At 36.7% G+C, this 27,811-nt stretch overlaps 1 protein-coding gene across 2 annotated transcripts; it reads left to right on the top strand.

The window, feature by feature from the left end:
- The first annotated feature begins 644 nt into the window (after positions 1 to 644).
- On the top strand, positions 645 to 27,477 carry C1QTNF3 (C1q and TNF related 3). Of its 2 annotated transcripts, none has more exons than XM_012543296.3 (6): positions 645 to 812; positions 5,833 to 5,944; positions 12,431 to 12,585; positions 15,971 to 16,100; positions 19,875 to 19,974; positions 23,276 to 27,477. In XM_012543296.3, the coding sequence occupies exons 1-6, from the start codon at positions 729 to 731 to the stop codon at positions 23,433 to 23,435; spliced, it is 741 nt and encodes a 246-aa protein (XP_012398750.1). In that variant the 5' UTR covers positions 645 to 728; the 3' UTR covers positions 23,436 to 27,477. The 2 variants fall into 2 exon arrangements, with proteins under 2 accessions (XP_012398750.1, XP_003762098.1); XM_003762050.3 differs by having other exon boundaries at positions 645 to 1,019.
- The last annotated feature ends 334 nt before the right edge of the window (positions 27,478 to 27,811 follow it).

Below are 27,811 nucleotides of genomic sequence, written 5' to 3'. Positions count from 1 at the left end.
AGGGAAAGAGAAAAAAACCAGACTGTGTCTGTCATAGAAAAACTGACACTGAACACAGAGGCTCAGCCCGAGTCTGAATTCGTCAGTGTTTAGCTCCTGCCTGCCATTGCTGGGGTCTAGAGAAGGAAGATGAAATTCTCACAAAGGGTGGAAAGTGTAATAGAACTTGAGGTGGAGTCAGGACTCTGCCCAGGCCAAAGCTTCCTTAGATTTCTGTTACTGGATTGCTCTTGGTGCAATCCCCTTCTTTCTGATTGAATCGACACAGTTGTGTCTGATTTTCCTGGCAAGGAACTGGGTGGCTTTTTCCAAAAGATGTTTCAGACAGTTAATTCTCAGACTCTCCGTGTCTAATCAAGGAAAGCAATCCATTAGATACGTATTCTCCATTTCCAGCCTGGCTCTGTGTGTGTACGTGTGTGTTTTCACACTTACATTGAACCACATACTCAAGAATGAGAGCTGTATGTACAAATCCCTTCTGCCAGCCTGTGTGGGAAAGTAATGAATGGGGGCCGTTCTGTGTCAGGAGGCATGACCGATGCTGGAGGAAGGATGCTGTCACTCTGGCATCCTCGCAGCTTTATTTACGATACGCCAAAGTATAAAACCACAGGGCTGGCTGGAGCCTGGCTCTCCAGCCTAGGATCGCTTGCAGGGACCACGCAAACTGAAACCTCCAGAGAGGTCGTCTTCTCAAGAGTGCTTGGGCTCTAATTTTGAGAACTATGACAGGGAAAGACCTCCTCCATTGGCACCTGCTGGCTTTATTTCTCCTCCCTTTTTGCCTGGGTCAAGATGAATACATGGAGGTGAGCGGAAGAGCTAATAAAGCGGTGGCAAGAATAGTGCAAAGCCACCACCAGACTGGCAGGAGGGAAAAAGTGAGAGAGCGGAGCCATCCTATAGCGGGGACTGTGGATAATAACACGTCTCCAGATCCAAAGTCCCTGAGGCCAGAGGTTCTGTCGCACCCCGAGTTAAATGACCTGGCCCAGATCACCTCATACAGGGTCCAGGTACTCTGAATTCCTCTTCTAAAGCCTAACTTTGAAGCTTAATGAGGTTAATAATTTTATGTTAATAACTTTAATATCTTTTTTAAAAATATGTATTATTTTAGCAGAGGCTGCTAGGTATTCTAATTTTAAAAGTGTTTTCTAAACTGCTTATGGGGACTCAGTGGGGAGGCGGGCATCTATTAGAGCACCAGCAAGGTGATAATGATGTGGTTTGATAAGAAGGGGACAAATGGATTATTCACTGGGATGGGAAGAATTTAATACAGAAGAGCCTCCTTTAGTAGAAAGTGTCCAGCTCTTAATTCTGTAGTTTCTGTTTATCTATCTATCTATCTATCTATTTATCTACCTTTGCCTAGCTAATCTCTCTGTCCCTCTGTCTCTATCTGTGTCTCTCTGTGTCTCTATCTGTCTGTCTCTGTTTCTGTCTGTCTGTCTCTCTCTCTCTCTCTCTCTTTCCACCTTCCCCCCCCCCACTTTCTCTCTCTCTTCTCCCATCAGTCCTGTATCTGATCTGGTTGTTTGTGTAGGAAAGGGGTGTTGTCAATACCTGCAAATAGATAAAATATTCAAGATAATTCTAAGAAAGTAATGAGGGAAAACTCTCCTCTTTGAGTTTATTAAAAAATGAGGGCATGTAATACCATGGATCTCATAGTGACTATTTTTCTAGGTAACTTGATATGTATGCAGATCACTAAAACCTCAGTGCTTGTTTGGAAAGCACCAAATTTAAAATGAGGGCTAGTAATGTCCATGTCCCAAGTACAGCCTTAGAGATCTGAGGTGGTATCTGACTCAGTCTTTTAATTAAGGAGGACTTCTCTTTTTTAGAATCCCTGCCCCTCAGAAAACTGCATGTTGCCTCTCTGTTTGGGGATAGAACTTCAGTAGATGGGACCAGGTGACACTGCCAATGTAATTTAGAACCTAGATGACAGGAATAACGATTTTTGAATTAACTGGGAAATGTATTATTTTCATTAAAGAAAAACTAGTCATTGCCTCTTTTTATATTCTCAGTGCTTAGCTAGTGTTTTTTGTTTGGTTTTTGTTTTTAGTGTCTGACACATAGTAGGTATTTTTAAGAGCATTTTTTATTGATTTATTACAGGTAGTAGGTTATGGTATGAGGGCTGAGGATTAAAGGTCAAGAGTAAGTATTCCCATTTATGAGACATTTTAAACAAAACAGCTAGCTAACTTTACTAGAAAAATGTCCTGTTTCTATTCATTTAATAGCATCAGATAGGAAGAAAATACAAATTTATTAAGCACCTGCTATGTACCAGGCATTATATTAAGAGCTTTACACATTTCTCATTTGATCTTCATCACAAAGTAGGGAGGATAGAGGAGAGGATTATAGTTATTTTTGGTCTTTAAATTCAGGGATAAGAGAGACTACTGCTTACTAACCTGTCTCCAGTTATGAAATTAGCTATGTATGCTCCAGATCTCCAGGATTATATAGTACAGTAAAACAGAACTGGATTTGAGATTTTATCAACCTAACTTGTTGCAGTTTGTTATATAGTAATTAGAGTTGTCAACCCACATCTGCCTCACTCTGTCTCTGGAAGCTCATGTATTGTTGACAAACCAGAACTAATAGAGAGGACCCTGTCACCTCAAGGGCAAAGTCTGCATCAAGTCACTGAGAAAGGGGGAAGTGGATTAGGCAATAATTAAAAAAATAGAACTAGCAGATGTTAAATGTCAGAGATAAAATTTTAGTTCTCTGTATTCTTGGCAGATTATATATAACACAGAAAGCTCTGGGTTTGAAAGTCATGAGATTATACAAATAGAGTTGAGAGGAAAGCTTAGAGGGCTTTCTAGTTCAACCCTTTGACTCATCAAATGAGGAAATTCAGGTTTGGCTGGGTTAAATGACTATGTCACATAGGTAGTAAGTATCAGAAGATATTATATTTTGACTCCCAAACCAATAATCTTTCAATTACTGGGAGAATCTAGATTTGATTACCACTTTTTACAATTGGGGTGGTTTAGGCATGTGGCTTCATTTGGGACTCCATTTTCCTCACTTGTAAAATGAAAGGGTAGAACTAGATGATCTTTGAGATTTCTTCAAATCCCATTATTCATGTGGCTAAGCTATTGTAGTTAATTAGCAGGAAAATCCCGTATTTTCCTGAATGATCCAAAAAAGTAGCCAGAAAAGACTTAAAAATAAGTGTAGTGATTGAAAATGTGAATTTCTGGTTCTTCCCTCTCTAGGTTCTAGGAATAAAGTTGTTACTATTTATTTTACATTTATTTTTAAAATTTTGAGTTCCATATTCCCATGTGGGAATTTAATCTTAAAGGGTTGATTTGTAATTCTGGACATATAATCCATACTTCTCTGCCTGAAGCAGTTAGACTGAAGCCTACTGGAAAGTCCATGCTTAGACCAGCTAGATCTCCTGAAATTCCATTTAGCTCTATGGGTCATTCAAAAGTCCCTTAAAGGCTTTTGTAATTAGCCAGAATCTTGAAAGAAAAGACTACCAAGAAGAAAGCTTTTGCATGCGAATGGCATAAGATCATAGGTTTAAAGCTGAAGGAGAGAGTAGAGCAATTGAGTCCAACCTCCTCATTTTACAGATGAGGAGACTGAGGGCTATTTAAGACCTAGATACAACGTCACACAAATATTAAGTGTCAGGGGAAAAATTTGAACACAACTCCTCTTATCCTAAATCCAGTATTTCTTCCTTGAGTCATTCCCACAAGGTTGTGTTTCAAAACTATAACAAAACTATGTTGACCTGCTTAGCCTGTTTTCTCAGTATAATGCTGTTCCCATTACTCCTGCTTTGTGGGACAACTCTTGTCATTCCTGGGTCTGGGTACATTTAAAATGCCTCCAGTTTATTACCTGAGGCTCATTTAAAACTTTTGTACATGTATCTCTCTCTTCCTCTACAATTTATTTTTGACACAAACCTGAATTACTGATGGCTAAGAAAGCTGGTAAAATCCCACCAGGGAAATCTGGATAATAACTTTTCAAATTACAGTAAGCTTTGTCCTCACATGTGGGATGACTTAGTTGACATCTTTGGCTCCCTAAGCTGCCCAAAATCTCCCTACTGCTCCTTAACCAATCGAGTGGGGCTAATTCTTTTCCCACTGACTTGACAACTGGGGCCTGGCAGGTGGCCACCTCTACACAGGGTTGATGCTGGCTGGAATAGTAGAAATTTTCTCTGGCTGCTGCAGGGCCTGGAAATAATGTTCTATTCTCTCTTGGGGCAGCTTAATAACAATCTTTAAAGCAACAGGGGGAAAAAGATGAAGGAGATAGGAAAAGTTTATCTCCATTTCTGAATAAAGGCATGATGAAATTAAAGACACTAAATGGCCTTCACTTTTATTTCTAGCTCAGAATGCTTTTCTGAAGCATCTTTAGCTATCATAAGGAAAAAGGCTATGAGAAATTTTGAGCTCAATCTCAATGGAAAGATGACTTTCTTTTTGTTATTCTTGATAAGAAATCCCTTAGCAACAAACATTATTTTAGAGAAACCATTGTATTATTAAAACACATGTAGGAAGTTTTTCATATAGAGTTGATATGGATTTGGGGAGCCTTCCTAATGATTTGGCAAGGAGCACTAAGCCTCCAGCTGTTCAAATGTCTTCTTGGATTCACTCTACTCATTTGTAAATCAAAATAGAGAGATGGAAAGGATCACAGGGTGGTCAGCCCTTCAAGATCATCTGTCTCATCCAGTCCATTTATTACTACTAGAAAAAAACTGAACCTCAGAGAGGGAAGAGTCTCTTCCAAAGAGAATATCCCAGCTCATTGGATTAAGACTGACATTTATAAGAAAAATTACCAAACAAAATTAGAAAGCCAAAGTGGTCTCAATGTGAAATTAAAATTGTTTTAGAATTTTTATTTTATTCATTTTTATTTTCTTCCCTTGGAGAAATAAATGCTATTTATTTAGTGTGGGACAGCTGTTACAAAACAGGTATTTTTGTTATCATTGGGCAGTTTATTCCAAATAGCTAAGATGTAACCAAGGAGGTGTTTCTATAACTGAATGATATTTTGATAAGCTCTGTTGATATTAATGGCTCTTTCATCCAGGAGAGTCATTTTTTCAGGTTGGTTGACCTTTGGGGAAGGGAAGATCCTAGGAGTCTAGACGTAAGTATGGAAAGGACAGCTAGTTCAAACCCCCCTCCCACTTCATTTTAGAGATGAGGAAAATGAAACTCAACCAGAGAGATTGTCACTTGCCAAGATCACGTATTTAGCAAGCAACAAGGCTAAAATTTGAATTCAGGTCTTCTGCTTCAAATTCAATGCTCTTAAGGATCTCATCAGACTTTAACTATGCAAAATTATTTCCTGTTATTGCTGATATCAATAGCAAAAGGAATACTTTTTCCTGGAGTGTATTCCCAGCTACTTTTTTATGGGTTCCTTTATAGGATCACAGGATGTAGAGCTAGAAGAGACCTAAAAGGTTATCATATAGATAAGGCAGAGAATATGACTTGCAAACCACACCCTCCCCCCAAAAAAACCTAAACTAGTAAATAACCAAGTTGGAATTCAGTCTCAGATCTCTGACTTAAAATCCAGTTCTCTTTCCTCTACGTATTGGTTATCTTGTTCACTTTTGTCTTCTTGGGGCCACAGAGTCACTAAAATTGCTGCCTCCTTCCCATTTGCTTTATTAACCTAGAATTAGACTTCAAAACATTTAGATGCCAAGGCCAGATAGAAATCAAGAATGAATAAGCAACTTCAACTGAAGTTCTGTTCTGTGTCTTTTTAAAGACATCTCAAACTGGAGCACTCCCACCTGACTGCAGCAAGTGTTGTCATGGAGATTTTGGTTACCGAGGCTATCAAGGCCCTCCTGGACCACCTGGCCCCCCTGGAATCCCAGGTAAGGATAAAAAATGGAAAGCACTGTGTTTTATGAGTCTCATCACTGCCAGAGATAGAGGCTGAAACCTACCCTTTGTTCTAAGAGGTGTAGAAGTTAAAAAGTACAGTAGAAAATAGGTTGGGCAGAAGGAATTGCATTTAAAGTGGAGAAAACTGCAGCCCCTACTATTATTACTATCCCTGTGCCACTTATAATAATTTTTTTTGACTAATCGTATATGTGGGTTATTTCCTCACTTACATGAGATGATTTTAGAAGAGACCACATCTTATGTTCATTTTTTCTTCTAGAATTTTTAGCAATATGCCTTCTGTATAGCAGATGCCGAATGAATAGATTAATTTTTTTTATTTTTAAAATAATTTTTATTGACATTTTATTTTTATATAACATTTTGCTCTATCACTCATTTATACTTAGTCCAGAGAGCCATGCCTTGTGACAAAAATTAAAAAGAAAAAAAAAGCAGTTCTATAAAATCAAGCTTTACAACTTCTGTGCCTAATAAGAGTAGCCAGCATTTATAAAGCACTTTACAAATATAATCTCATTTTATCCTCACAATAATCCTGGAAAATAGGTGCTATTAGTGTTCCCCTTTTACAGATAAGGAAACTAAGGCAGATAGTGCTTAATATGGGTCTAGTGGTTCTCAGAGGTCTTTCAGACTCAGTCGAGTGTTCTATTCACTGTGCCACCTTGTTGCCTCTAATAGCTGCCTTCTAGTAAGTTTCATATCCAGAGTCCTTAGCACATTGACTTCTCATTTCTTGCCAGCTTCTACATACTATTTGTGTGATCTTGTACAAGTCATCTCCTCCCCTCTCGATCTGAGTTTCCTCATTTGAAATGAAGAGTGGACTAGATAATCTCTTAGGTCTTTCTATCTCCAACATTTTCCATCTCCATCCTGGGTTTAAAATTAACCCACTCATCCTTTTTTTAAAATTTTTTTATTTTCAAAATATATGCATAGTTAATTTTCAACATTCACCCTTGCACAACCTTGTATTTCAAATTTTTCTCCTTCCCTTACTCTTCCCTCCTGCCCTAGACAGCAAGTAATCTAATATATGTTAAATATGTGCAATTGTTTTATACATATTTCCACAATTATTATGATGCACAAGAAAAATCAGATTAAAAAGGAGTTGTGATCCACATTCAGTCCCCATAGCTCTCTTTCTGAATGCAGATGGCTCTCCATCACAAGTCTATTGCAACCGGCCTGAATTACCTCATTGTTGAAGAGAGCCACATCCATCAGAATTGATCATCATTTAATCTTGTTGTTGTTGTGTACTCACCTCACTTAGTATCAGTTCATTTAAGTCTCTCCAGGCCTCCCTGAAATCATCCTGCTGATCATTTCTATAATGTCCAGGCTATCTCTCTGGAGGGCCTCAGGATCAGTCAGAGTCAGGATCAGTGAAAGTCTTTGGTCTTTAGGAGGAGAAGTGAAGGAGGCAGGCAAGCTGCCACGTGGCTCATTAAAGATGAATCCTGGAGTCTGGAGTCTAGAGCCTGAAGTCTTCCCTCCTCAGTGTGGTGGGGTAGAGAGACTCTGACCCTCTCCCTGAGCCCTCCAAAACTTGCCTCTGATTACCTCACCACACCACATTCAGCAAGCCAATTATGAGGAGAGCCATTACATCACCATATCATCTAAATATATGCTTATAGAACCATTATCTCGAATTGAATAGGTACTTAGCCTTAAATACTCTGCTGTCTCAGATTCAAATACACCTTTTCAGAGTTCCACCCCTCTACAGTTTCTTATAGAACAATAATATTCCATAACATTCATATATCACAGTTTATTCAGCTATTCTCCAATTGATGGGCATCCACTCAATTTCCAGTTTCTGGACACTACAAAAAGGGCTGCCACAAATATTTTTGCACATGTGGGTCCTGTTCCCTTTTAATGATCTCTTTGGCATACAAGCCCAGTAGAGACACTGTTGGATCAAAAGGCACACACAGTTTGATAGCCCTTTGGACATAGATCCCAACTGTTCTCCAGAATGGTTGGATCAGTTCACAACTCCACCAACAATGTATTAGGGTCCCAGTTTTCCCACATTCCCTCCAACATTTATCATTATATTTCTTCCTGTCATCTTAGTTAATCTGAGAGGTGTATAGTTAACCCACTTGTCCCAATCATGCAGGAGAGTATCACCACTTAGGACATCAAAGCTACAAGACAGTGACTCATTCGAAAGCTGAAGCACCATCTAGATCTGTGATTACCTTACATGCACACTGTGCTCAGAATGGAATAATTTAAGTGTGTCAATAATATCTAATCAATATTTATTAAGTGCTTAGCATATTCCAAGGACTGCGCTAAACACTGGGAATGCAATTAATAAAAAAGAAAGAAAGTCTCTGCCCATGAGGAGCTTTCAATCTAGTGGGGGAGTGAACATACAAAGAGTTAGGAAAGGAAATGGTTAAATGAGATAAGAACTCCAGGACAATATCTTTTTGTTTTTTTTAGAGCTAAAACCAGGCTGGGCAGCAGATACCGAGAAGAGTGGTACTATTTAAAGGATTGCATTTCCTTAACATTTGAGAATACTCTTTTAGTGTATGTTCTTGTCTAGACACTGGTTATCTGGAGATTTCAGTCTATTGCATGAGCTACATAGGTTCTGTGCTACCTTGGATATTTAATGTATTACTTACTGTTAGATCCCTGTGCTTTTAAATGTTTCTCCCACCAAAGGGAAAGAGGGTTGAAATTTCTTAATCAAAAAGACATTGGGGGTAGGGGTGGAAGTTGGGAGGCTTTTTTCAAGAGGCTGCCATTAAAAGAGATAGCCCTTGAGAGGTCAGATATCATCAACCAACACTTTGTAGGCTTTGAGAACTGCAAGATTTTTGAGCTGAAAAAGACCTTAGAAGTCATTTTAGTCCAGCTCCATTACTCAGCTAGGTTAGGATAAGAGCATGGGTCTTAGAATCAGGAAGATCTGAATTCAAATCCAGTCTCACACAATTAACTAGCTGTGTGATTCCAGACAAGTCTTTAACCACTCTCATCTTTGTTTTACTCATCTGTAAAATGGGGATAATGATATACCTACCTCTCAGGTTGTAAACCTTAAAATACTATATAAATGTTGATTGTAATTATCATTATTATTATATCTACATAAAATACACATAATGCAGGTTTTCTGATGCCAGTTTCAGTAACCAGTCTACTATAACAAATATCCCAAGTTGTTTAATTGGGTCTGACTCTTCATGACCCCATTTGGATTTTCTTGGCAAAGAATATGGGAAGAGTTTTCAAATTATTCAGGGAACAGATTAATTAGAAGAAAATAGAGGCAAAAGAAGCCTGAATATATAATGTATACTGAAGATATACTTTAGTGTGTCATGGGCAAGATTCAACTCAGCTCCTCCAGAGCTATACCATATTGACTTCTCTAGGCCTTTTCCAGCTTTAACATTCTATGTTTCTATGATGTACCAAGAATGGGATATTCAAAGATTATAAACAGTATAGTCCCTACAGAGAGTTTACAATCCAATAGACAATAAGCATGCTACAAATAGCTAAACTTAGGCAGAATGGGAGTAATATTTAAGAAAAGTTCAAAATGTCTTAATACTTGAGAAGAGAAAGAAATCATTGAGAGCTGAAAATAATATTCACATTTCCATTACATTTTAAGAGTCCTAAAGTGCTTTCCTCTTAACAATTATTCAATGAAATAGGTCTTACAAGAATTCTTATTCTATTTCAGTGCCTATCACAATGTTTGGCACAGTTACTAAGTTACTTAAAGCAGTTACTAAGTATTTGATTGACACCCACTTTACAGATAAGGAAACTGAGGCTCAAATAGATTAAATGATCTGCCCAGAGTCCCACAATGAATAAATGTTAAAGACATATCTTCTGACTCCAAATATAGAACTTTTGACTAAAATAAAATTCTTTTTTTCTCTAGGTATATGTAAAATAATTTTAACATTCATTTTTAAAACTTTAAGTTCAAATTCTTTCCCTTCCTCCCTCCCTACCCCACGTCTGAGAATGCAAGGAATTCAATATAGATTATACACTTATAGTCATGCAAAACATTTTCATAATAGTCATGTGTGAAAACAAACTAAAAAAAAACCCTTCACCAAAAATAAAGAATATAAATACAAAAAATATGGATAGCATTTTTCATCATAAATCTTTCAAAGTTGTATTAGATCATTATATTGCTGAGAATAGTTATATCTTTTATACCTGATCATCTTACAATATTACTGCTACTTTGTACATAGTACATTTTCCTTTGCATAAGCTCATAGAAGTCTTTCCAGGTTTTCCCAAGAGCATCCTGCTCATCATTTCTTATTGCACAGTAGTATTCCATCACAATTACATATCACACATTGTTGGTGGAATTGTGAATACATCCAGCCATTCTGGAGAGCAATTTGGAACTATGCTCAAAAAGTTATCGAACTGTGCATACCCTTTGATCCAGCAGTGTTACTACTGGGCTTATATCCCAAAGAGATCTTAAAGATGGGAAAGGGACCCGGATGTGCAAGAATGTTTGTGGCAGCCCTCTTTTATAGTGGCCAGAAACTGGAAACTGAGTGGATGCCTCTCAATTGGAGAATGGCTGAATAAATTGTGGTATATGAATATTATGGAATATTATTGTTCTGTAAGAAATGACCAACAGGATGAATACAGAGAGGCTTGGAGAGAATTACATGAACTGATGCTAAGTGAAATGAGCAGGACCAGGAGATCATTATACACTTCAACAACAATACTATATGATGACCAATTCTGATGGACCTGGCCATCCTCAGCAATGAGATGAACCAAATCAGTTCCAATGGAGCAGTAATGAACTGAACCAGCTACATCCAGGGAAAGAACTCTGGGAGATAACTATGAAGCACTACATAGAATTCCCAATCCCTCTATTTTTGTCCGCCTGCATTTTTGATTTCCTTCACAGGCTAATAGTACACTATTTCAAAGTCCAACTCTTTTTATATAGCAAAATAACTGTTTGGACATGTATACATATATTGTATTTAACTTATACCTTAACATATTTAACATATATTAGTCAACCTCCCATCTGGGGGAAGGGGTGGGAAGAAGGAGGGAAGAAGTTGGAACAAAAGGATTTGCAACTGTCAATGCTGAAAAATTACCTATGCATATATCTTGTAAATAAAAAGGTATAATAAAAAATAAATTAAAAAAATTACATATCACAACATATTTGGCCATTTCTCAGTTGACGGACATCCCCTCAATTTTCAATTCTTTACCCTCATAAATATAAATATGCTTGGTGATATAGATCCTTTTCCTTTTTGTTTTATCTCTTTGGGGGTACATAGAGATCCAGAAGCGGTTTTTCTATGTCAAAAATGTATGAATAGTTTTATAGTCCTTTGAGCACAACTCCAGATTACTCTATAGAATGGCTGAATCAGTTCATAACTCCAACAAAAGTACATTAATATCTTATTTTTCCCACATCTCCTCCAACATTTGTCATTTTCCTTTTTCTGTCCTATTAGCCAATTTAATAGGTATCTAGTAGTACTTTTGATTTCTTTTAATTTGCATTTCTCCAATTAAAAATAAGTTAGAGAATTTTTTCATATGGCTATAGATAGCTATGATTACTTCATCTGAAAACTATTCTTATCTTTTAATCATTTATCAATTAGGAAATGACTTTTTTTTTTTTTTACAAATTTGACTCAATTCTCTTTATGTTTGAGAAATGAGGCCTTTCTCAGAGAAACTTACTTCAACCCTTTTTCCCCCAGTTATTCTTGCTGGCTATATTTTCCCCTGTTCATTCTATTCTCTCTCTCCTTTTACCTTATACCTCCTCAAAAGTGTTTTGCTTCTGAGTACCTCTTCCCTCAATCTGCCTTCCCTTCCATCACATACTTCCCACCTCATTTATCCCTTCCCCTCCTATTATCCTGTAGGGTAAGATATATTTCTATACCAAATTAAAACAAAATTCTTAGTATAGAAAATACAATCCATATTAAATTGTTACTGTGTCTCTAAGTGGAATGAAGCAGAGATCACAAGCAATTTTATAAACTTGTTTTTAGAGATTGTGTGAACTCTTGGATGACTGTTCATAGTGTTTGATTTTTTTTCCTCAACAGTAAACTCAATTCTTAGCCCCGATGGCTTTTAAACATTTTAGTACTTGGTGAGGTCTAGGCAACACAGAATTGAAGGGGAACAACATTTGTAATAGGAAGATCTATTTTAAGATATTAGCATGATCTTCATAGAGATGTTTTGATTATCTCTTGGTAGTTTCAATTTCTGACATTTTGGTGAAAAAGTTTCACCTTGCCTGTTGGTTTCAGTAAGGAAAGAAAACTCGGGAGCCTGAAAATGAGTGCCAACTTGGCAAGTACAAATGTTCTCAAAAGCCTTCTGGTTATTTTAAGGAAATCATGGAAACAATGGCAACAATGGAGCCACTGGGCATGATGGAGCCAAAGGTGAGAAAGGAGACAAGGGAGATCTAGGCCCCCGAGGAGAGAGAGGACAGCATGGTCCTAAAGGAGAGAAGGGGTATCCTGGCATTCCTCCTGAACTGCAGGTAGGTGGCTTGTAAGAACTATTCAGTCTAGGGGAAGAATACTAGAGGAGACTCTCTCATTTGGTCTACCCTATTTTTCAGGAAGCTGGGTACATGGGACTTTTCTTCTTCAAGGGTCAAAACTTTTCTGAGATTCTGCTTCATATGTCTATAGTGTGCACTTAATAAATGCTTGTTGATTGAGTTATTAATGTAATATGGCTCCCAGGACAAAATACTCAAAATGTGCTTCCCCTTTTTAATGCAAATTATTACATAAGTTTTTTATTATTATTGTGTCTCACTCTTAATTCATATTGAGTTTGTGATGCATTATAAACTGAGGCTAGATGACAAGTCAAAGAAGATAATATTTTATGGGAATACAGGCAAAATCAAGCACAACTTTGAAAACTCATCTGGTCGGGTAGAGGATAGAGAAGATATGGAAATATGTTAACCAGCTGGTAAAGCTGGATGAGAATTAACAATGCCCTTCTTGAGTTCTGGATTCTGCTGAGGAGTCCATGGTGGGAAATGATTTAGAACCCATTTAGAAGCATGCTAAGTTGGTAATTTTCAACTCATCTTATTAGCCAACGAGCCAGGGGTGGAGTTGGAGGGAAAAGTTGAGGGAAGAAAGGAAGACACCACTGGGGGTGACAGAGTAGGGGACATGGAGCAGAAACAGCTGTGGAAACCTGGCTGGGAGTGGGGGGGAGGGTGGGGTGGGGCAGGCACAGCTGTGTAGAATGGAGCTGATGTGGCACTGTTGAGTAGCCCAAGACACTGTTTTCTCTTTCCAGGCTATGGGGAAAGAAAGGTAGTCAAAATGAGGGGAAAGGCTAAAGAGGTAATGGCAAAGCCAGCAATTTGTAATCTCCCCAGCAGCTCGGTGCCAATTGTATTCTTTCTACACATGTTTATTCTGCTGTAAATTGTGCTATGGAACTAGTTTTACTTCTTGAACTTCTAGAGAAATCCAGACATGTGTATTTCCTTATTTCCATTAGTGTGTTGCGTGTGTGTTCAGGGGACAGATCTGGAAACAACAAGGAAAGTCATAACTTTTCCTAGTACAGGGCTGAGATCCCAAATTTTGTTAGATCCAAGCCAGTCTTTTGTTAGAGAATTTCTTCTAACTAGGAGCATAATTAGGAACCACATTTGCTTCATGGCTATAGTCCCAAGGACAGAATATGAACCCAGACCTTTAAAGGACTCCATAGTGACAATTAGCATTAGAGTTGCATTAAGAAAGGCAACATTTTTAGAACGTAGGTGGTGACAGTCCTGCTCTACTCTCCATCGCATTCTATACCTCTGGTTAATAGATTATTGCTTATAAGTCTATATAGATAGAGTTATTATCATAAGCACAAATACAGTATACAATCTGCAATTCACTATACAGTTCATTCTTCCTCCTTCCCTCCCTTCCTTCTTTCCCCCCTCCCTTCCTCCCTTCTTCCCTTCTTTCCTTGTGATGGATACTTTAGAATCAGCTAGAGTCAGGATAAGCAAAAGTCCTTGATCTTTATTCTTTGTGGATGTGAATGGAATGGCAATATGAAGTGAGAGCAATCGCCACACGGATCCTTCCAGGAGTGACTCTGCTTTCTCACTCCACCCCCTCACTCGTCTAACCCCACCCAATCTCCTATACAACAGATCAAGCTTGCACAACGTAGTGGGCAGGGCCATTACAAACAAAAACTGATATGTTATTCTATGATTTGCATTGGTAGGAGTGACCACTGATGAAATCAGTGCTAAGGGTTGGAGACACAAAGATAAAAAAGACACATCCTACATCAAGGAGCTTCTAATTCTTTTTATGTTTGTATAAAGTTTTAAAATTTTCAAGGGGCTTTCTTATATATTATTACATTTGGCTCTTAAAACAACCCCCTGCTATAGAAAGGGTAGATATTATTCACATTTTATATATGGAAAAACTGAGATTGAGCAAGAATAACTTGTCTATAATCACACAGCTAGCTAGTGTTGGAGTCAGGTTTTGAAACTAGTTCTCTTGCATCCAAAGTTAGGGTTCTTTTCATAATACCATACTCAGAAGATCTTGAATATCTTTCTTACCTGCCATCCCTTCTCTCTTCCCATTGCTACCACTCTAGCAAAAGAAGTCATCATGATCTACTTATATTCCCTCAATGGTTTTCTAACAGTTCTTTACACAGATTGTCTCCTTGCTCCCATCTATCATTCCTATTGTTAACATACCAATTTTTATGCACAGATCTGATTACATTATTCCACTGCTCAAAAATCATCATTGGCTCCCTGTCACCCCAGACAGCTCTCTAATATTATTTGGGACATAGTTGCCAAACTATGTCCTGGGAAGAGAGTTATTATTTGTCTGTTAAATTCCGTGTTGTTGTTTTTCAGCTGTGTCTAACTTTTGCATCCCATTTGGGGTTTTCTTGGGTAAGGTACCAAAGTGATTTGCCATTTCCTTCTCCAGCTCATTTTACAGATGAGAACACTGAGATAGAGTAAAGTGACTTGCCCAGCCTCTTGAGCTACACAACTATTGAATATCTGAGGCCAGATTTGAATTTAGGAATTTCTCACTCTAGGCCTACCACGCTATGTATTCTGGCACTATCTAGTAGTCCTGTTAAATTCCTACCCATCTTTTAAATCCCAACTCTGATCTTGATTTCCCTTTGTGAAGTTTCCTTATTTTTCCTCCCCTGCCCTAGTGGTAACCTCTCAGACCTCATGCAATGTTTTGTTCCTTTCTGATGTACTACTAATCATGCATTATTTCACATCAAAGTTATCATGATGTTGGTATTATAGCTCTTGATAAACCCTGATCTCCCTGAAAGAAATTGTTTCTAAATTTTGTATTTCCCCCAGAGTCAAGCCTGGCTTCTAACTAGACTATATATAAAGAGAAGGCATTAGTAATTGGTAAGAAAAAAAAATACTGAATTTTCCTCTTAAACTTGGAATCACTGAAACTGGGTTCAATTTCAGACCATATCATTCACTTCTTATATAATCTTAGATAAATTGTGTAACTTCTCTGGGCTCCAATCTTCTCATTTGTCAGATGAGGGCATTAGACTCGAGGCAGCATGGGCTATAGAATATAATGTTCAAAATGGAATAAAAAGCCCTAGTTTTAAATTCTATATAAGCACTTCATTAGCTATGTCTGTCCCTGGGCAAGATACTTAATTGCTCTGTGCCTCAGTTGCTTCTTCTGTACAATTCAGAGATTTGGAATCCAAGGTCTCTAAGTTCTCCTGATTCTAAATATATGACCTTCTTAACTGAATAGAAGAAGAGAAGAATTGAGATAAGGTTGGGCACCCAGGCTTCTTTTCATGTTCCTCCTTTACCCTTTCTTTGACTAAGGCTATTTTCACAGATTGCCTTCATGGCATCCATGGCTACTCACTTCAGCAACCAAAACAGTGGAATAATCTTCAGCAGTGTGGAAACCAACATTGGAAACTTCTTTGATGTCATGACTGGGAGATTTGGGGCCCCAGTGACAGGTGAGTAGATTCTGTTTGTTTTTTAAGGAAAGAATTCTTTGTCTCAAACTTACAAAAAAGAAAAAAAGAGCGGTTTATTAATGACTTTTTGATGGGTCTCAACATAGAGGAATTTGAAGCTGACATTAAATCACAGAATCAATCACAGAATGAGTGGGGAAAAAGAACATTTAAGGGGACATATAAGCCAACCTATGACCAAAAAGAATATCCTATACTATAGCAGAGGTGTATATATACACCTAGCACTCCTGAGCCTGGTAGAATCAGATTAAATTGTAATTGAGAAATAGTAACAAAATAAATAAAAATACAATAGAACATAGATAATATTAATAAATGGTTTAAGTCAATATGCGGCTTTCAGAGGTCCCTATACAGTTTAGCAGCCCTGATTCTATTTGAGTTTGATACAGTAGTCTAGTCCAGAGATTTTTCCACTCACAAATCCTTTTCACCCAAGAAATTTTTATGTAACCCCAGGTATATAAGTATATAAAATAGGTATAAAAGTCAAACATTTACTGATAATAAATTTTAATTTCATGACCATCACATTCAATTACAAGACACTAGATGGAGTTGCTACCCACAGTTTAAGAAGCTGGGATCTAGTCTATAGCATCTCTGACAAGTAAATGGCTATCCAGTCTCTGCTTTAAATCCTCTAATGAGGGGGAATCTGTTATCTCCCGAGGAGGTCCATTATAAAGATATCCAGTCCTCATCTTTTCTCATAAAGAGAAGTCCTCCTTCCACCAAAGAGATGAGAAGCCAGTGATAGGCAGCCTTTAATTTCCTCCAAACCTATCACATTTTTTTTTCTCTCTCCCTTTAAACTACCCTCACTTGCCCATATTTTTTTCCTTCCAGAGAATGAAGTTTTGCTTTTCTATTTAAAAACTTTCTTTTTTTTTCTATTTAAAAACTTTCAACAATTCCTCATCATCTGCTTAATTAATCCTAAAATCCCTAGCTTACCTTACTTTATACCTTTAGATCTCTGTTAGCTCATTTGGAAAATGAAAGGGATATATGGATGATCCCTGGGATACTTTACAGTTCTAACATTGTCTATCTTTCTTGATCTGCCACTTAATATGTGATATTGGGTCCAATTTGTTCCTTGTTAAATAGCATACAAATACCTACATCCCCTTTCTCATGGAGTTATGACAAACAGAAGTGTAACCAGACAAAGATAGGAGCTTTATTCCCAGGACAGAAAATTGAAAAGCTAGCATAAAGTACCATCCCAGAAAATGTTTAACGGGTTTGGTGCAGTAGACAGAGTAGTAGGCCTAGAATTAAAAATGATCTTGGACTTTTGCTATCTGAGTGATCCTGGGCAAGTTACTTAATCTCTGCCTGTCTTAATTTTCCCATCTATAAAATGGATGTAATAGCACCTACTCCTCCTCCCTAATTATTGTGAAGATAAATGCTAGTTATTATCCTCTTCTTCCCCTGCTTCTGGAGTGACTGTGGAAGCCTTAATTTAGGGTACACATCCTTCCTGAAGCAAATTTCCATTTCTCACCCAAGGTAAGCTTAATATTCCTGTCTATCCATTTTTCCTTTTGTCCCAGACACAAAAAATATCTACGAATGGCAGAAATCAGGAGAAATTCAATTAAATTACACTAAAGAAACATTACTAAATGTCATTATCAAATCATATAGCCACCATCACTCTTTCACTTTTATTCAATCCTTTAAAAAGCCTGTGAAACTATCCACCACCTTTTCAGATGTGTGCTTACCCTCTTACAAAGCCATCCAATACACTCCAGTCTGCTAATGTGACATTGGTAATCTTGGACTGTGGCTGATTCAAAAATGCTTCTCTCTTTTCCTTACCCCACCCCAGCCCATGCATTGATTTACATAAGATTTTCTCCTTAACCTCAAAGCTATGCTGTTATTTTCTTCTTCTTCTTAGTTCACTGGAAGGATTTTATTGTCCAGCTCTTAAAATTTTTCTGTTCATTTTTAATGACATGGAATTAAAGATAGCCCTAGACTTTTTGAAGAAAAATCAGTCCTTTGGTACATTTTTAGCCCTTTTTGAAAAGACATTAATCTAGTTTTGAAACTGTTTTTAGTTAAGTTGTGTCTTAACTCTTTATGACCCCATTTGAGGTTTTCTTGGCAGAGATACTAAAGTGGGTTTGCCCCTTCTTTCTCATTTTATAGATGAGAGAACTAAAGCAAACAGGGTTTAGTAACTTGCCCAGGATCACATGGCTAGAAAGTGTGTGAGACAAGATTTGAACTCAGGAAGGTGAGTTTTTCTGACTTCAAGTCTATCACTGTGTCATTCAATTATCCAGATTTTAAGTAATAAGAATTCCTATGGTTGGATGTACTGTGAGTACTTCATTGATGGTATATAGTTTCATGCCTTTCCAAAACAGAACAAAATAATTACCAAAAATCTTTCTTGTAAGATGTTTATAAATTGTTTGGACTAAAGGGGATTTTAGAACCTATATGGTACAACCTCCTCATTTTCCAAATGAAGAAACTTAGGTCCAAGATGATGATTTGCCTACATATTTCATTGTATCAGAACTATAACAGCTCCTTTTCCAGTCTAAGACTTATAGAGCCTTAATTCAACCAGTCCTTAATTATCAAGCAATTTCTAGCTGCTTGTCAGACAATAAGGCTTCTATTGCCAAGCTTAAGCCAGTTCACTTTGCTCACCTTAAGAAAGACTCAGTTCGTGCCCAAAGGGCTAGAAAACTGTGCATACTCTTTGATCCAGCAGTGTTTCTACTGGGCTTACATCCCAACAAGATCTTAAAAGTAGGAAAAGGGACTCACATGTACAAAAATGTTCATGGCAACCCTTTTTATAATGGCAAGAACTGGAAACTGAATGGATGCCCATCACTTGGAGAATGGCTAAATAAGTTATGGTATATGAATGTTATGGAATATTATTGTTCTATAAGAAACAATCAGCAGGATGGTTTCAGAGAGGCTTGGAAAGACTTACATAAACTGATGCTGAGTGAAATGAGCAGAACCAGGAAATCATTGTATACAGCAAGAACAAGATTATCCAAAGATCAATTCTGATGGACAAGGCTCTCGTCAACAATGAGATGAAGAGGCAAGTTCCAAAGATCTTGTGACGAAGAGAGCCATCTACACTCAGAGAGAGGACTGTGGGAACTGAATATGAATCACAACAGAGCATTTTCACTTTTTTTGTTATTGTTCATATTCATTTTGTTTTCTCTTTTTTTCCTTTTTCATCTGATTTTTCTTGGGCAGCAAGGTAATTGTACAAATATGTATTCATATATTGGATTTAACATATATTTTAACATGTTTAGCATATTGGATTACTTGACACCTAGGGAAGGGGATGAAGGGAAAGGGGGGAAAATTTAGAACACAAGGTATTGTAAGGGTCAATATTGAAAAATTATTCATGCATTAAAAAAAAGAAAGAGTTCATAAGAAACATCAGTTCTGCAAAAGATGCTAGGGTAGGAGTTTGTCTGTGAATGCAAACATTTAACTTGTAATGAGTATAGCAGCATAATAAAGAAAATGCCATGGTCACTATGGTCCACTAGACTGCGAAGAGGCAAACATAACCAAACAATATTATATTTAACAAGATAGTAATAAAATCGCCCTATTTGTCTCCCCTTTTGAACTTTTTGTTTTCTTCTGTGTATTTTTTTTAAATCTTTGATTGTTTTTTCTTTCTTTTTTTTTAATCATCTCAATCATTTTCTGTGCCACCTTCTCCAGGGGTCTATTTCTTTACCTTTAGCATGATGAAACATGAAGATGTGGAAGAAGTGTATGTGTATCTGATGCACAACGGCAATACAGTCTTCAGCATGTACAGGTACTCTGGCTTTTCTATTAAAGTTCTCGAATGTATTCCTTTTTGAGGGCTTCTGAAGAGTTTGTCTTGTCAAGATCTGGTTTCTCTTTTCCCAGAACTTCTGCTTCATAGACTTATGTAGATACTCCTATGTTTATAGAGACTTAAACCTTTTGAGAATTGCCCCATTTAAAATCATAAGCAGCTTGAACTGCTCACAAGAATCAGTTAAATTTTCAATGTAAGGACTTATTCCTTGGAAACCAACAAACATTGCAAATCAAGGTTTGATTTGTTTTGTTGATTGTCCAAATTTAAAAAAAATCATGGAAAATGTGTAAATAATACAGATTAAAATCTAAAGTGTAATCATTGGACATTTCTCCACCCCCACTCGACCCTGCTGATTGTTAAATGTTACCAGCATATTCCTGGTTTTGAGGTAAAGAATCCATTGAACTTAAGCAGATTTTGGCAGCCACTACTAATGGCACCATGACTAATTGGCAGATGGAGATTTACTAGTTAATGGTGACACATTCTGTCATTAAAAATATTGCATTTAAAAAGAGATAATGAGAAACTGGTTGCAAGTCCCAACCTTGTCACATGTGAGCAGTGTGACTGTGGACAAGTTATTTCATCTCTATCTGCCTTTGTTCCTCTCTCTATTAGAGTTAATACTATTAAAATTATTTGATAATCCACTTGCAAAAAAAAAAAGACAAGCATAAATGTTAGATAAATTAATTATTGCAATTTTTTACTTTATGTACCTTTCTCAGTCTTCACTTTCTCTTCTTTCACTTTCTTGTTCCCTTTATCTATTGAAAAACATTTGTTCATTTTCCTTCCTCCATTTCTTTTCCTTATCCCTTGGCCAAATCATAGCATTTTCAGTCTGCACCCCACCACACTCTTGGTTGACACCCAAAGGTAAAGTGGTTTCTGGGTCCAGAATTGGAAGGTGATGGGTTTCAAAATTAGGTCCCCTCCATGACAGCTCCACTGTTGTAATGGGCAATGTAGTAACAGGCTCTCAGAGGGACCTACAAGTCTCAGAATAAACTGGGTGCCACGTGATAAGGACCAACAACTTGGTCCAGGATGATTGCCTTAATCCTCCTAACCTGGTTCTAGAGAAATTCCAGGTTTCCAAGAAAATTGATAAGTGTTTTCTTTGAAGTTAAATCTAGGAAACATTTATTGAAGTCTACTATATGCCAAGTACAATATTAAGCAATTGAGGCACAAATGCCAAAAGCGAAACACCAACGTTGCCTTCCTTAATGGAATCTCACATTCAACTGATATAAGACATATGTAGTAAAGCATAACTCAAGGTAATTTGAGGAGGGAAGGAGGGATAGAAGAGATGAATGGGGAAAGGGATTCAGGAATGCTGTAGCCCCTAAGCAAAGGCTAACAGGAACATAAAGATTCTGAAAGGTAGAGAGAGGGGGAGGTCCAAGTGTTCAGGGCTGAAATGTTCCATTCAGTGAAGGCATACTTAAGACTACTTAAAATGGACCAAGTTTCCTAGACAGGTATTTTGCTTCTGTTTCCTAGGTATGCATGGGCTTTCTTGTAGCATCTAGGTGACACACAGTGAATAGAGTACTGGGTCTGGAGTTAGGAAGATCCAAATTCAAATTTGAATTCAGATATTAGCTCTGTTACTTTGGAAAAATCATTTGACCTCTGTATGTCTCAATTTCACCAACTATAAAATGATAGTTCCTCCTTACAGAACTGTTGTGAGGATGAACTAAGGTAATTTTTGCAAAATGCTTAATAAGTGGTTATTTCCCTTCCTTCTTGAAATAAAGCATACATTTTCAGGGCCAGATTTTAAGAAAATCTGCTTCCGAGGATTCCTTTATTACCTTCATCCCATCCATAAAATTAGATGTTAAGTCTTGTCAATTTTATCTCCATAGCATTTCTCACATTCATCCCCTTCTTCTCCTCACATATCTTCTATTCCAGTTAAGAGCTGAATCACCTTTCAATCTTACTTTTAATAGCTCCCAACTGGTTTTCCTATTTCAAATCTCTACCGTCTCTAATATTTTATCTGTATAGCTTTCAGATTGATTTTCCTAAAGTAGAGATCTGTCCATGTCACTTCACTGTTCAATAAATTCTGGTGACTTCCTGTTATCTCCAGTATTCAGTACAAATTCCTCTGACATTTAAAACTCTTTACTCCAAACTACACATCTAGATTTATTTTATAGTATTTATTCTCCTTAACACACTCTTTGGTACATTCAGCTTAGCCTTCTAGGCTGTTCGTCTCCCATCTCCATACCTCTGCATAGGCTGTCTCGCTATCTAGAATGCCCTTTCTTTTTATCTCCAGCCCTCAGAATTCTTAATTTTTTTCAAAGTATGGCTAATTTTTTTCCCTCTTAACTATTTGCTAATCTCTCCCTTGCTAAGGAACCTCTCCCCAATTACTTTGTATTTATTTCACATATATTTTGCACATATTATTTTTAAATGTGCACATTCTTCCTCCCTCTTTAGGTTGTAAGTGTATTGCAGGAAAGGGCTTTTTCATTATGTCATTGTTTCATCTGTTTCTCACAGTAGATACTTATAATTAATATATGTTTTCTTATTTTTTTTATTATTGGTATAGGACGGGGCATTTTAAACTTTTTCCACTCACAACCCCTTTTCATACAAGAAACTTTTACATAACTCTGAGTATATAGATACATAAAATAAATATACAGATCAAACATTTATTGATAATAAAATTTCCTAACTCCTACATTCAATTGTAAGACCCCATATGGAATCACAACCCACAGTTTAAGAAGCTGGGCTACTCTGAGCCTCTGGCACTTCTTTAGACACTAAGACTACTCCTTTGTTAGCATCTTTGTGTTACTGCATTAGCAGGGGATACATGTCTAAGAGGGAGCACTGAGATTTTGATGTTTCTATGCAAATTCCCCTCAAAATATATCTTAAACAAGCCAGTGCCAAGTATTATTCATTCTTTTCTCTGTCAAAGAATAAAACAAATTAATACACACTTATGCTTTCTCCTATTAAAAAAACATTCCAATTATTTCTGATACAAAATCGAAATAACTATATTCCTACAATTCAGAAGCCCAAACTCTTTCTGTAAATTCAAGGACTAAAAAGTTATAGCATAGGACAATTTTCTGACTATATTTTGTATTTTGCCCCCCACTTCAACTGATATCTTAAGAAAACTGACAGGTTTTTCTTCTAAATTGGTCTAAATGGGTTACTTTTTGAAATGTCAATTGACAGTAAGATCTTACCTTTTTCTCTGTAGCTATGAATCAAAAGGAAAATCAGATACATCAAGCAATACTGCAGTGCTGAAACTGGCCAAGGGGGATGAGGTTTGGCTACGGATGGGGAATGGGGCACTACATGGAGATCACCAGCGCTTCTCTACATTTGCAGGCTTCCTGCTCTTTGAAACTAAGTAAAAAAAAAAAGAAGAAGAAGAAGAAGAAGAAACAGAAGAAGAAGAAGAAGAAAAAGAAAAAGAAAAAAAAGCATCTGCATTGGGGGGTGGGGAAGTTTCATTTTCCATGGGTGATAATTCTTATGATATTTCTTATGGTCTAAGGAAGATTTGAGAATTGTGGAATAACATGTCAGGATCAACAGAACTAGTTCTGATGCTTTACACAGACAAGCATCGTCACAGGCAGGCAACCCTTTGGGGGGCCATTATAGATTTAGAGACTCAGGATGATAAAGCCTGCCTATAAAAGTCACCAAAGACTTTAGCCTAGGCTAAAATGCTCAGTATCTTAAATCATATTCCACCAAACACCTGAAAGGGAATTCATTTTGGCCAGGGATGAGGGGTGGGGGGCAGAGAGGACTGTTTAAAAGTTTTTTGGCAAGAGTTTTAAGGATCATTCCATATCATCTGAGGCCTTCACACTGATCATTTCAATATAAGCCAATGCTTGCCACAGCCATATACAGATACTTGCCTAGACAAACTGGTCCTAAGTAAGCTCCTGGTGAAAGGACAGAGAAATCAGAAAGTCCCTAAGGATTAGCTCCTTGGAAGATTCAACATCAAGGTATAAGTTGCTCTTGTGAGAGCCCATACAGACTGTGAATTCAGCTTGAAATCATTTCAGAGCACAGCAGGTTTCTCTTAAGAATTAATCAATCAATAACCATACTATGTGCCAGGCATTGTGCTCAGTGATACAAAGAAAAAATGAAGCAATTATGGAAAAATGAATTTAAATGTAAATTAAGGAAGAAATGGCAAGAGCTTTAGGGTTCTGTTGAAGATGGGGCCCAGCTCTTCAAAGGTCCAGGTCCTGGCACATGGAAGCTCAACCATCCATTCTCATGAAACAATAGCATAGTCTAACACTGAAGAGAGAAATCTTTATGATCTAGCATTTATACAAGAGTTGGGGGTACAAGTGCTGAGGAAGAGATTTGTCATGTTCCAGTGACTTCTAGAAACAGAGTCCAGGAAGTTGTTTGAGTTACTGAAAGTCTAGATTCCATATCATCCCTTGACTTTTTTAAAGGTCTAAGGTGAGATAGAAGATGGCAACAACGGAAATGAAACTGTGTGAGAACAAACGATTCAATTGTAGAAGAAAGAGCAGGAGCTTGGTATTGATGGGGGTTGGAGCTAAATAGGAAGCACCAAGGTTCTCAGGACCTACATGCCAGGCCATTTGGCAGATTCAGGGAAGGTCCATCAGGAAGTGACTTTCTGATCTTGTGGACTGCAAATCAATGAATATAGCACAGTTGTTTAAGAGTCTTAAACTTTTTTAACCTTACATTCTTCATTTGTAACACAAGGGGATTGAAATGGATGGCATTTGGAATCCCTTCTAGCCCTATAGCTACAATTCTAAGAAGATAATTTAAGGTAGCTTTTATTGGACTCTTAATGTAGCAATATTCTTCTAAAATATTCTCAAGGCCTCATAATTATTCAATTTCTATCTTGTCTTTAAATATGTTTTTCTTTACATTTTTATTGATATCTTTTGTTTTAACTTCCTTTATTTCCAACTAGATATCTCCCTCTTCTTCCACACATTGAGCCAAATTTTATAACAAAAAAAGAGAAAAAGTTGATCAAAACTAACCCAATTTCCCTTTAAAAATTAAAAAAGTACAAAGAACATTTTCTAGGCCAAAATTATGCTTCTCTATTGGGTTGTAATTTTTAAAAAGGATCTTTACATGATCCAAACTTAGGTCCATCATATAATATTTCTGATGTTTGATTCTTTAGTCTTAGTGCTGGGGTTTGGAATCCTTCCAAAGAAATTTTTTGAGGGTTAAGAATAGACACTAGGTGATTCTAGTCTAAGGAGTCACATGAAAGAAGCAAGATTCCAAACATCCAATCTCTAGATACCGTAGGTAACAAATAATACTCAAATTTTTTTTTTCTTCTTACAAAATCACTCTGATAACCACTGCCAATTTATATCCCTTCCAAACAATTATTCCAGGGTCTTTAAGCACATAAAATGAAACTAAACAAGTTAGCCTAATAAAACCTAATTTCAATTGCATTTTAGATGAAAAGGAAAATGAAATATGACTGTAAGATAGAGAAACAATTAAAGAACAAAACAAAACAAAGACCTCACTTTACCAGAACCATAAATGTATGGAATGCTTTGGGGAGACCTTCTACTGATTACAACAATGCCTCCAGAGATCACATAATTTCTGTATCTTCTTTGTAGAACTTGTTTTAAGAGAGAGTTTATGAGAAATCAATTAACCTTCCCATTTTATAATCAAGGCTAGATTTCTTTTTAACCTTAGAAGGATATTCCCTACCTTTCTATTACCCAGCTTGATTCCCTATTTCTTTTCATTAAATTGGACACCAAATGGCTTTTGTATTCTGGAAATCATACATCTACAATGAAAGTATTTCTATCTGCTTTCAAGAGTATTCAAGAAATTGTCACAGATTTTAAAAGCAATGTCTAAGAGATTCTCTGATGATCTGAGGAAGAGCAGCATAGAACTGGGTTTAAAAGGGACTATTTTGAAAGGAGTAATTGTTATTTACATTTACAAGTTCTGGTTTTTTTAAGTCAATCACATAAAGTAGCAGTCATAACTTGTGCTGTGAATGCTTTAAAACAACTAATGGGCTGGGCATAATGATGTATCCCTGATGCTAGGGAGGCAGAGGCTTCTTCATCGCTTGAACTCAGGAATTCTGAGTTACAGTGGGCTAAGCCAATAAGATGTCTAAATTAAATTTCATACCAATATGGTGAGTCTCCAGGCTACCAAAGGAATGGTAAACAAGTCAAGGTAAAAAAAAATAGGTCAAAGCTCTTAGGTCATCAAGATTGGTACTGGGATTTGAGTGGCCACAACACTTCTAGCCTTGATTATATATGGAGATTTAGCCTAACAAATAATAATAATGAGGAAAAAAATTTTTAGGGATCAGAAGGAAGGAATGGATAGATGAGTACTACGGAAATACAGCATCACAGAATTTGAGTTGGAAGGGGCCTTAGCAGCCACCTAGTTGAATCTGTACCAGAAAGGGAATCCTCCCACTACAGTAACCAAGATAAAACCTGGAAGGATGGTTTGAAAACTGTCCTCTAGTAAACACACACATATTTGAGTTACCTCATAATTATTCTTCAGGCTTGGTCATAGTATACAATTGCTACCCCACTGAGCTCATTCCAAGAATTGTCAACAAAGAGAATAATAGCAATTCTCCTCTTGTTCCTCATTTCACTTGATATATATATTCTTGAAAATCTCCACATAAATGAGTTGTCAAATTGAATAGAAATTTAAATTCATTAGAAATCTTAGGAGTCATTGAGTGAATGAATTTCTTTTTAAAGTGAAAAACCAGAACTGGATTTTTTTTTTTTAAATCAGAATGTGCTTTTATTCCCTACTGGGAGGAACCAAAGTTGGATTTCCCAAGATGTGGCTTTGAAACCAATAGCTCCATGAACATGCTATCTAGGACCAGAGGACCACATCAAGACTATCCTAGTAAACTTCCTAATATCATTTTCTATGTTATGCCCTTTGAGTTTCCAGATAGACTTACTAAAATGCTTTTTAAATCTTTCCTTTGACGCATAAAAATGTGCATGCTCTTTTTTCATCTATATATGGTGATTTTAAAAGTGAAGCCATACTAGCCATAATATACTTGACATAATATTTTTGTGAATTTTTCTATACCAATATTATAGAAAAATTTCTTGTGAATTTATTGTCAATGAGTAGTGAGAAGCTCTACAGAGCTCCAACGAAATTTCACAGCCACAAAGTATATTGCATTATGAATAAAATGTCTTACTGGCATTTCAAGTTGCCTCCAAAAAAACCTCTGAAGCACATTCATGATAAATTTGGGCTACAAATGTTATGAGTCAATAATATATAGCAATGCATGTCAAGTAAATATGTATCACTGTTTCATTTTTGTTAAATGTACTATTTCTTGATATTCTAAATAAATATGCAGTTATAAAACTTGGTGACTATAGCACTGTTTTCTTTACATTAAAATAACCTAAGTATAAGACATAGCCAAGTATCATAGAATGTACCTACATAAGTATACAAACAGGTCTTAGGAATTGGGTTCCTAACCCAAACTATCAACAGATCACTATATTGTTTTAGCACATAGTTGAAACCTAATAAATGTTGTTGTTTTTAAAAAATGTAACTTCATTCTTGCATTTGTAAGTTTATTGACTTTTAAGAAGGAATAAAGTCAATCCTCAACTTTTGAGGGGATGATGTTCCTAGAAAACTATGCAAAAGTAAAAAATGCAAATGTTGATCC

The sequence above is a fragment of the Sarcophilus harrisii genome, chromosome 1 (assembly GCF_902635505.1).
Source record: "Sarcophilus harrisii chromosome 1, mSarHar1.11, whole genome shotgun sequence".
Taxonomy (NCBI): Eukaryota; Metazoa; Chordata; class Mammalia; order Dasyuromorphia; family Dasyuridae; genus Sarcophilus; species Sarcophilus harrisii.
The sequence above is the reverse complement of the archived record's forward strand: the minus strand, read 5'-3'. Positions and strand labels throughout refer to the sequence as shown.